This window comes from Scatophagus argus, chromosome 7, assembly GCF_020382885.2.
Source record: "Scatophagus argus isolate fScaArg1 chromosome 7, fScaArg1.pri, whole genome shotgun sequence".
In the NCBI taxonomy this organism is placed as follows: Eukaryota; Metazoa; Chordata; class Actinopteri; family Scatophagidae; genus Scatophagus; species Scatophagus argus.
Window position 1 is genome coordinate 9,689,087 of NC_058499.1, and position 10,210 is coordinate 9,699,296.

The 10,210-nt window shown below is 40.2% G+C and overlaps 2 protein-coding genes across 7 annotated transcripts in view; one reads left to right on the forward strand and one right to left on the reverse strand.

Moving 5' to 3' along the window:
- Nucleotides 1-7,184, reverse strand: part of ano3 (anoctamin 3) — a 42,878-nt gene extending 35,694 nt beyond the window's left edge. For 4 of the 6 annotated variants that reach the window (XR_006843790.1, XM_046393776.1, XM_046393775.1 and 1 more), the window contains exons 1-2: nucleotides 6,074-6,285; nucleotides 1,747-1,923 (exon numbers count right to left, since the gene is read on the reverse strand). Coding sequence is in view for 5 of the 6 variants with exons in the window: in XM_046393776.1 (XP_046249732.1) it covers nucleotides 1,747-1,923; nucleotides 6,074-6,134 (238 nt within the window). In the remaining variant the exon portion in view is untranslated. Of the gene's footprint in view, nucleotides 1-1,746; nucleotides 1,924-5,601; nucleotides 6,042-6,073; nucleotides 6,286-6,893 lie in introns of those variants that run through there. The other 2 variants (XM_046393777.1, XM_046393778.1) reach the window with 2 other exon arrangements.
- Nucleotides 6,378-10,045, forward strand: LOC124061673 (small VCP interacting protein). The gene is made up of 5 exons (XM_046393799.1): nucleotides 6,378-6,568; nucleotides 6,877-6,940; nucleotides 7,252-7,302; nucleotides 8,171-8,287; nucleotides 8,532-10,045. The coding sequence occupies exons 1-5, from the start codon at nucleotides 6,546-6,548 to the stop codon at nucleotides 8,544-8,546; spliced, it is 270 nt and encodes an 89-aa protein (XP_046249755.1). The 5' UTR covers nucleotides 6,378-6,545; the 3' UTR covers nucleotides 8,547-10,045.
- The last annotated feature ends 165 nt before the right edge of the window (nucleotides 10,046-10,210 follow it).

Genomic DNA, 10,210 nt, shown 5'->3' on the forward strand with positions numbered 1-10,210 from the left:
ATATCCAATATCCTGTGCTGCTGACAGGAGCCATCAGTTTGTTGGCTGGCAGCCACAATCAGACTTAACTGGAACTTCATCCAAAAAAGAAATAAATAAAAATATACGAAAAAGATCAGTGAAGGGCATGTGGACCGTTTGATTTTATCTAGTTTGAACCATTTGCTTTGGCAGGCATTTAAGACTGTGAGGCTGTGGGAAAAACTCAACACAATCAATACTATAGCTTACTACTACAGAGCTCACAGCTCAGCTGTGCTGACACAGTGCTGCCGAAGGGGATCCCTCTTTGAGAGCAAATACATCAGTCACGAAAACTGAGCAGGGTGTTAAAAACTGCTGCAGTACAGTTTGATAGCCTGATGGTAAAAATGGTAATTTTATCATGCTGGCTTTATAGGACAGCTGGGACTCAATTTATTAAAAAAAATAAAATAAAATATTTGGTTAGTGAGAGTTTTTGTAGGTCATTGTGGATCCGGGGAAATGTAATATAAATACATTAAAACATAAATGTTTTACTTAAAATAAAATGTTTTTCTACACCACTATGCCTTAATGGTTTCTCTTTTATTGCACTGATGTGAACAAATGTCCTGATATGCCTCTGCTGTCACCTGTAGATTTTTTTTCTTTGCAGCTTTGAACATTTAAACATGACATGTAAGAAACAGAATTGGAGACATTTTATTATCAACCGCACCCCCATTTTATGTGGAAGCTAAACCTGGGAGTATGCATGCAAGACATACAATATTGTCTCCTTCTCACTTAGCCTAAGGTTCTTGAATTGCATAGCGTTAACCAAACAGATCTTATCGTGGTTTATCTGCAAGGTCACTGGTCTTATCTCAATGTCAACCACACAGAGTTACAGACCAGCAGACCCCCGATCAGGATCTGAAACTCGTGAGAGGGGGAAACCCTGTGCTGCTCATGTTGTTTCTCTGTGAGCTGACTGCTGTGTTCCAGTCCAGTCAGTCTTCACCAGGTCATGGTTGTCTGTGGTATCAGCCTCTGTCTGTGCCGATATTCTGGGGAGTAGTCTGGCATCTGTCATAGATGCAAATACCATCTGTTTTCCTGCAGCTCAGCACGCCTCTCCCCATCCCACTGTTGTGATGCTTTCTGAGGACTGTCTGTGCCGACCTCTAACATGTCAATGAGCTACCAGGCAAATACATTTCTTCTACTGAGCAGATAAATAAAAAAAAGTAAGCAGTTCTTATATGGTCAGTTTAATTTAAAATGTTATCTCCTCCATTCCTGCCTTTTTGTGTAGAGATGTAGGTCAGATGACAGCGCTGCAGAGAGAGCAGGGTTTTTAGATAAATAAAATACTGCCACCTTGTGGTTAAAAAGCTGACTAGCTGCTCTATCAACATTCAGCTCCAGCTACAAACCTCAGGGGAACTTTTCACCTCATCCTCTGCATGCAGTCTAAATATATAAACAAGAAACACCATGCTTCTCACAGTATTCATGCACTGAATGATACTCTTGCAGCTTCAAGACAAAATAACAAGCTTAATGAAGTCTTTGCATCAAAAGCCAAACAATAATTTTCACAGTTAAAATATATCAAATGCCCAAGTGATCCTATGTGCTTCAAAACGCTTTTCATTTTAGAAAGCAAACTTCAGAGTTTTTTTTTTGGGGGGGGAGCCGTCAATAATCTTCAACCAAAATTATAAAAATGCACTTAGATTATAATGGTAATGGCGCAACTTGTGCTAGTAAACTCACCGGCGTGTCGGTCGCTGTCTGTGCCTCCAGAGTGCAAACTGTTGGCAAGCGAAGAGCTCCAGGACGCCGAGTGGCTCATGGCGGGATTGATCGGCACATGCCTGTCGGTTCCAGAGGAGCTGGAGGCCTGACTCCCCAGCAAGGGCAGGAACATACAGTTTCCCTGATGACATGATCCTGAAAACACACACATCAACATGAGACAAAGTGGTGTGAGTCTACGGAACCCACATCATTTTATTTATGGCTACTTTTATCTTGAGGGGCATCCACACACTCAAACCATGATACCAATTGTTAACGTTATCAGAGGGAAAATGTACCAGCCTGTAGGTTCAGATCAGTAAAATTAGCAGGTGATCACAATGATCCAGCTCCCTACTTATCCCTCTCGTGTTACTGCCCTCATACATTTTTAACGTGCCTTTAAAATTTCTTTTTACCCACTGATACTTGACACTAATGGAGAACAATGAGGTCTGTGGCTTTCCAGTACCAGCTGTGTAACCTGTCTGACCAGGTTAGATGTTCATCTAAAACCAGTTAACTGAGAGGAAAAAGTTTAATTAAACTGTTGAGGGACTGCTTTGAATGATTTCTAATGATTATAAAAAGTAAAACAATGAAAAGGTACATGCTTCACTGACTGAATACGCGTGTTGCAAATATGAACACCTAAAATGTAGGATATAAATTCACACGGATGTTCAGATAAACTGTTGATTCCTGAGCTCGTTTTCACACACAGCAAACTGTCAGTCAACAGAGTATTACATGATAAATGCTCCTCTGATAATGTTGTTTGTTTGTTGGATGTTTGGAAAGGAGGAAAAGGCAGCACAATAAGAAGCAAAACAGCTTAATGCACATCATAAATTCAACTTTGCCCTTTTTTTTTTTTTGCATATAGCCACAGGGCCATTATGTTGTTCTAATTGCTTTATTAGAACAATTCTACCATTCTAAATCCTAAACAGGTCACTGCCAAGATTAACCAAGTTAGCATTCAGTGATGCATATCAATTTGTTTACAATGGGGGGGGCAGACATCTACAGTCAGAGATTTTCATTCAGTGTGTGCTGATGTGCACTGCCTGCCTTGTGTGTGTCACTGGGACCAACAGGAAAAGCCGCGGGGCTGCAGTCAGTCTCATGACTCACAAACATTCAGAAGTACTTTCCATCTCCAAAATGATTCTCCACAGGTTCGCTGCACTGACATCTCTACCTTCAGCAGCTCTTCTCCATGAAGCCCACAGGAGAACAACACATGGCTGCCAGACATGCTGCTGCGTACATCAAGTTATTTGAAATGCTAAATTTTTAATGTGAACAGTTTAGTTCACGACAGCAACTTAACTGCTACCAGACGGCCGTCTTGAAGCCAAGCCTGAAAGAAAGGAGGGCTTTGTAATGCTATTGAAAGGTACAGAAAAGTTGAGATCAGTCAGGTCAGTATGCCTCCACTGCTTCACTGACAATCACCATTAACACAGATAACTGTAAGTGAAGGTCAAAGAAATCATAGTGACATGGAAACTGCAGCGTCCAGATTACCAAAGCTCTGGAGAACTATTCAGGAAAAAAAAAAAGTCACTTCCTCTGAAGTGTGCTTTGTCCATTACAGCTAAGTGCAGCAATATACTGTCCTGAAGCTTTCCAAACTGTACAGACATGAAGAAGATCGATTGATGAGCGGGTACTTCCTACACAAACTTCCTGGCAAATTGATTATTTATTTAAACAAAAACATTTTCGAAGCCCCGGGTCACTAAATTCTTCTCCCAAGTAACCGTGAATCCATGACGAGTTGTTGAGGAAAGTGTGACTCCATTAACCATGTAAAGGTATCATCCATCCAGGTATTTACATGCAGTGAGCACCACGGCCAGACTGTCTGGCAAATACTATTGGAATAACTATAACTAAAATAATACCTTGCAGTAAATGTCACAAACGCATCTTCGGCTTATTGATAAGATTGGGAGATTGTATAATGCAACGGATATATGCGCAGAAACACTTTACGATATGGAACCGTCAGCGTTTTGTTTGAGTGGGATGAGGTGAACATCCTCTCCAGCAACTTGTCAATTGAATAATAGAGACATTAACGTTTATATCAACTTAATACATATAAGATAAAGGGGGTGTATATCCAGTCTGGAGGGCATTTATACTGCAGTATTTCCATTACGTGATGGCTACTCCTACCTGTTAAACACCTTACAGCGAACATCACTTAGAGCCACAGAAATGTTTCCATAAAATCCCAACACTTTTGTCTCCTTCTCTAAACGAATGTGCGCAGATAAAATGTTGAGTTCTACTGGAAGAAAACCAAACCGTATTAAGCACAGAACATTAGAGCCTCCAGACACAATTTTATTCAATGCCCATCACCGTAAAATGCCGTAAAGTGTCAAAAAAAAAAATTGTGCTTCACCAAAAAGGATCTTGACCTGCAGCAGACTGCTGCGGATTCTCCCTGAAAACACAGAGAGCTTTGAATGACACTGACAGAAAAGTGAAACTTGTGGTAGCTAAAGCCGAAGAAGTGTCTTCTGTAGCTAGAAAATGAAAGTGAATATCGATTTCCTAAAGAAATCAATAATCAATTTACCACCAAAGTCTCATAATACACAACTTCTTTTTAAGTTCATCAGACTAACACTAGACGCTCTTCCTGCACACAACTCCTGTGTTGGTCCAAGGGGAAGCATGCTTTTAAAGACAACCTCCTTGACAATTTTGCTTCATCTATACAACTGACATTCATACACTTGATGACTTATATAAAGGTGACATTTCACCCAGTTTCCATCAGAGCCACCACATCACAGCTTGCCCCCATGTCCCTCTCAGATCCTCTGCACAACACTGAACATTATCCACATGGCTCAACACAGATGAAAACACTGTCCTATTAGCTATCAGGACAATAACTGCAGCTTTTGCCATTTTCATCTTTGCCTGAGGCAGTGGTGATAGAGAACATCTAATAAAAGGCTGCAGCATTCATGCATTAAAGAGCTCATTAAAGTGAGTGACGCCAGAAGTGATTGCTGGATTTCCCTGGAAAACACTCAAGCTCTCCTTTCGTCCACGTTTTAGCACTGGATTAGACAAACACAAACGAGTCGACAACAAAGTGAACGTCACGTACCAGAAAGAAACGTGTGAGACCTGTGTGATTTTTACGCTATTTTAACGTACAGCCTTGACCACTTCTTATGTTTCTAATTCACCGACAACGGCGTGAATTATTTCAAAACTATCACAGACTAATGCAGCTTCATTAACTTGCCTATTCTTTAATTCATCCAACATCTCACTTCATAAATAAGTCATTTCTTAAGAGGATTACTTTTCATCAAGTAGAAAGTTTTATAGAGTATAACTGCACTCCTCTGCATTCATAGCTTAAATATGTAGCTTTTACGGTATTTTACAAGTTTTTAATGAACACATTAAGCATCATAATGAACAACTGTGAAACAAAATTGTACTTTTAATCCAATAATATCTATTAGGTACATAAGTAGAATACAAAGATGGTTTTGTTTAAGTTGCAGAGCAGAAGGTGTAACAGAGAGACAACATGTATGTTGACTTTTGGACAAGATGGTACAAAAACAGGTTGAGCAACTCATTAAAATATTGTTTTCAAATGCACTGACTCCATAAGCAGGGGATAACAACAAGCAAATCATTAAACAAACAGCAAAATAGGGTAAATAACTTACATATCAACAGATCAAAATCAGTTACTGAACACTTGAATAATTTAATTTTTGTAGTGAGATGCAGCCAATCTTGGTTCAACTTTTTCCTTCAGAAAAGAGTTAAACCTACCTGAGGAGCTGCCAAAAGTCTGCGACACCTTGACTTCCATTGCTTACCCTTGGGCCTTCAGTAAAAAATCCCCATGAACAAGATCCTGGGTGACAACTAGAAGCACAGCTGTGCAATTTCATAAAACTGCCATTCCCACACAGAGGCACATTGCACGGCTGTGAAGGAGCTCGGCGGTGCAGCCGTGCAAGATGGATGGGTGGAGTTTAAAGCGGGGCACAACATTAAACTCTCAGCCTATTGATTGTAGAATATTGACTGGACGGAACCGCCGTATGGCACATTACTCACCACACATGGAGCTTTCTCATTAGTGGCTGCTCAACAAACTATAGCAGAGAGCCCGTCCCGCTCCTCTCAGTGAATTTAATGGTTTATGATTACACTTGCGACACTTCGCCTGTCGATGATTTTAAACATTTCAGTAACGTAATGTTGTCTGCTCGAACTTTTTTAGCCATTTCCTGTTTACCTTTAATCTCATTATAAGGCAATGGACCCAGGATGTCTCTTAAACTGATCTCTGATACCATAGCGATGGAGACGATTACAGCCTTCTTGTCCTTAGCCACAAGGTGGTACTGTTGGACCAGCTATCAGAGGACAAGCGTGAAGTATCCACCCACCTCTTGTCATACCGAGCTACGTTCAATGTCCCGCCCCACGGACCGGTTTTACAATGAACACAGTTTAACACAATGAAGTTAAGACCACTACCGCTGACGATTTACCAGCTATGAAAAACAGTAGTTAACCTGCAGTATGGGTTGGGTTTCAAATGTAAAAGATTGGTTGCTTTAGTGCTTGTAGTATGCTAGCAGAAATCTGTAACTTACCGTTTTTGAACACAGCTTTCTCCCATTGCAAATTAGTCAGGCTGCAGAACTCTGACCAAAACAAACAAGGAAAATATTTGACCTAAACATCTGACAGGTCCTTTCCAGATGTCGAGACGATTAAACAAGAGGTGTGAGGAGAAATAAATCATTAGGTGGCTTGCAGACGTAACTCGGCTTGTAGTGGTAGCTTAAGCTAGCTGCTAGCTAGGATGCTAACGTTACCATAGCTAACAAGAGCCGTCAGCAAGCGGTAACGTTATGCCAGACGACCCATCGGGGTGGAGTAGAAGCTGCTGCTTCTGTTGCAGCCAAGCAATATCAAACTGCCTTACCAACTAGTTTAGTGAGGTAGTTGGCTACCTAACGCTAGTTTGGCTAAACTGAGACACTGACAACTTTTTTTACGTTGCTTTTCTATCCCGAATAACAATTCAAGTATGGGGATGTGCTTACCGTGCCTTGGTGGAGCCGCGGACGACGTTGTCGTCACTCCAGATCCTGTAAGTAAATTTATATACTAAAACTTTTATTTTCAGCTGTGTCACTAGGTAGCTCAGAATATTGCACTTGTGTTCCGATAAAAATAGGAGTCTAGGCTAATTAATTTACAATAACTGTGCGTGAATTTGAGTTATCTACTGTCGGACAGCAATAGGCCCTACTAGGTAACGTTAGTGTCCAGGAGGCGTTGACCGAGTTGAGCCTGTGTAAACAGCGGCATGTTAAGTATGCTCCAGGCCCAGCACATTTAGCTAAATGAGGACAGCTTGCTTTCAATCAAATCTCACATGTTTTTCTTTTTTTTTTCCAGGAGACAAGAAGACGACAATTAGCTGAGGCCGCTGAGAAGAGACAAAAAGAGGTAGATTATGTTATTATAACCGCTGGCGTCTGTTTGTCGATGTGTCAAGTGCTAAAACCCTGTCCAAACAGTGTCTTAATACAGTTGGTTGCCATACTGTTAGGTGCATCTGACTAAAACAAATGTACTCTAATTGAACAACAGTGCATTAAATTCCAGCACGATGAAGATGTGATCTGTTGTTTGTAGTGCTGTGGAAACGCACGACTGCCTCCAAAATAACCAAAAGGCTCCACAGTTTTCTGAAAGATTTTAATTACAGACATTGCCTTATAACCTTTACACAGGCAGGATTTGTCACAAGGTTGTTTTTTGTGTTGTGTGTTTTGTATGTGCTCAACAATGTGGTAACTAAGCGTTGAACTTTGTAGCCTTGGTTTACGTTTGTAAACCCCATTCAAGCGAGATGCACTTGACAGTGTGTTGAGGGATTTTTTTATTATACAGAAAATCCACTTGAAAACCTGTAAGAGCCGTGCTAAGTTTGTATCAAGGTAAGCAAGCATCAGGTTTTTAATGAGGGCCCAGAATGAAAACTACCACATGTTTCTGCTCCCAGTCACTGTTTTCATCTTTGAATGTCCCGACACCCTGACTGTTCACCCTTTTTACTACTGCAGACTAAAGCATTGAGCCCTAACCCACAGTCACTCCATCCTTTATCTGAATTCCCTTATTCGGCAGTTGAATGCCCTTTCGCTAGTTGTGATTGGACTTGCTTTGTGCTTTTTTTACAATGTGGTGTAAAATAATGATGCATGTTTGTTTGTATATAATTTTAACATGTAAACAAAATATAAAGACTTTTTTTTATTAAATGAAACAATTTCCTGTTAGTGTTTGATCATATTCCCTCATCTTTTGTCAGACAACATACAGGGGTGTTAAAAACCCAGACGCAGTTGAGAGGAAAAGGAAAAAACAGGAGGAGATTGAGAAACAGGCGATGACCACCTCCGTGTCTGGTAGTGGCGGCGGGTTGAAGGTTAGTTTTGTGTTTTCCATCATGCTGTGTGATTCCTAGAGCAATTGGAGAACCAGTAATGTCATTAGGGACATAATGAGTTGTAAACTTATAACATCAAACCCAGTAAGCGGTTACATAAAAATGTTAACTAACATTTCCATCTAGTCTCATATGATAATAGATATCATAGTGATATGTCATTTACCACTATGACTCAAAGTCTGAAGATTGTTCTCCTGACTTTTCTCTCTTTGATTTCTAGTGGCAGGTGGGCTGAAAATCCAGATGGTAAAACCCGAAGTCTTGACGCTGATGTCCAAAACAATAATGATGTATTGCTGCAAGATGACATGAAAGATGTTTGAACTGCTGTCCATTTTTTAAATTAATTTCTTTCCCTCTTTTGTGATGTTATGACCCAAACGGCTACAGTTGCAAAGCTTCATGCAAAACGGTCTGAAGAGGTTACAGACAGACAGAACAGCAGGGCTTGCCCCCCTTTTCGCCAAGTTACAGAAGCTGGTTTGGACCTTTGGAAAGGTCAGAAATTCAGAAATGTGCAAGCAAATACACGTCCTTCTGTATTAGTTTGATTGGACAGTTGATTAGATGGTCTTACAGTGACTAACATGGTGGTTACTTATGGTTATAAAGTCCAGCAGTGTCTCTGCTGACAAAGGTTTCTTTAAAAAGCTTAAAGCCTTTTCACTGCTCTGTTTTTGGTTTTCATAGCTGACGGTCAAATCCACTTTACTTTTAGTATGACTTATCCAAAAACCTGTTATATGAATGATACATTTCACAAGTCAACCACAGTTCATGTTTACAAAGACATTTAAGTGTGCTTATTATACAATTAGTATACACTCATTTCACCTTGTTTAGGGCTCTATTTGATGGCAACGCAGAGACTAGTGCAAACAGTGCCATAACTTGTTTGTGTGTGGTGAACTTGTAATGCCGTTTGACTGTAGATGTGCTCATATCACATGGGAGTCTATTGCTGATGAGGAAGGCAATGCAAGGTGTTGATGTCTTGGTGAGAAGGGTCTCCTTGACACTGTGCTAAGATTATGTGTTGAGCAGCACGTTGTGTACTTGGTGTAATTTCATTTAGTTGCTAATTTGGTGATTCATTCACAAAGCACAAACAACAAAGTGTACAGCAACTACATCATACTGCTGAATTATGTGAAAACAAGTGTAAAACATTCTCCAGCCAGGAGGAGGCGCCCCTAGTGGCTCCTTGGCACACTGCGCTGGTCTCTGCCATTGCTTACTTAATAGAACCTCTTTTGTTTTGTTTTTTCTCTGCACAGTTTGAGTTTATTTCATTGAACTGTCGTGTGTGCAAAGCACTGATGTGATTCAGTTAGGGATCACATCAATGCTTGGCACTGATGTGATGCCTGCTTAATTTAAATGAGGTATGGAATGTGTTTGTGAATTTGCCATTTAACAAACAGAAGCTTTTGTTACTTATCTATTTGCATACAGTTTGTCAACATTTGGTGAACATCAAATATGCTTGCTCGCACTCTGCAGTACATTGGGAGAGACTCGTGTCGGTAACAGTGGAAACAGGAGACGAAAACTGAAGGAAAAAATGAGTGAAGTGTGTACAGTACGTAATGAAGTATTTATTTTGACTTGCTCAATTGAGTGCATTTTCTTACAGCCTTCACTTGATCCTGTAAAGCTTCCAGTGCTCTCGACATTTTGTAGGACACGAAATCCAGCCAATGTTATTTGCTACAATAAATCACATTTCTGCTACTCTTGTGTGAATTTCATGAGGACATTCACAGTTTTACAGAAAAATGATTCAAGTTCAGGTAATGTGTAGATGTCAGTAATAAAACTTGAATTATAGTACACCTGAGAGATATACTTGGTTAAAAATACACTCAGTTGTGCACTTTTTAAGTCCATAGTTGATCT

Coding starts and splice junctions, on each gene's coding strand:
- LOC124061673 (XM_046393799.1), top strand. CDS start 6,546: ATGTCGAGACGATTAAACAAGAG. Junction 6,941..7,251: donor TTGTCGTCACTCCAGATCCT/GTAAGTAAATTT, acceptor TTTTTTTTCCAG/GAGACAAGAAGACGACAATT. Junction 7,303..8,170: donor CTGAGAAGAGACAAAAAGAG/GTAGATTATGTT, acceptor ATCTTTTGTCAG/ACAACATACAGGGGTGTTAA.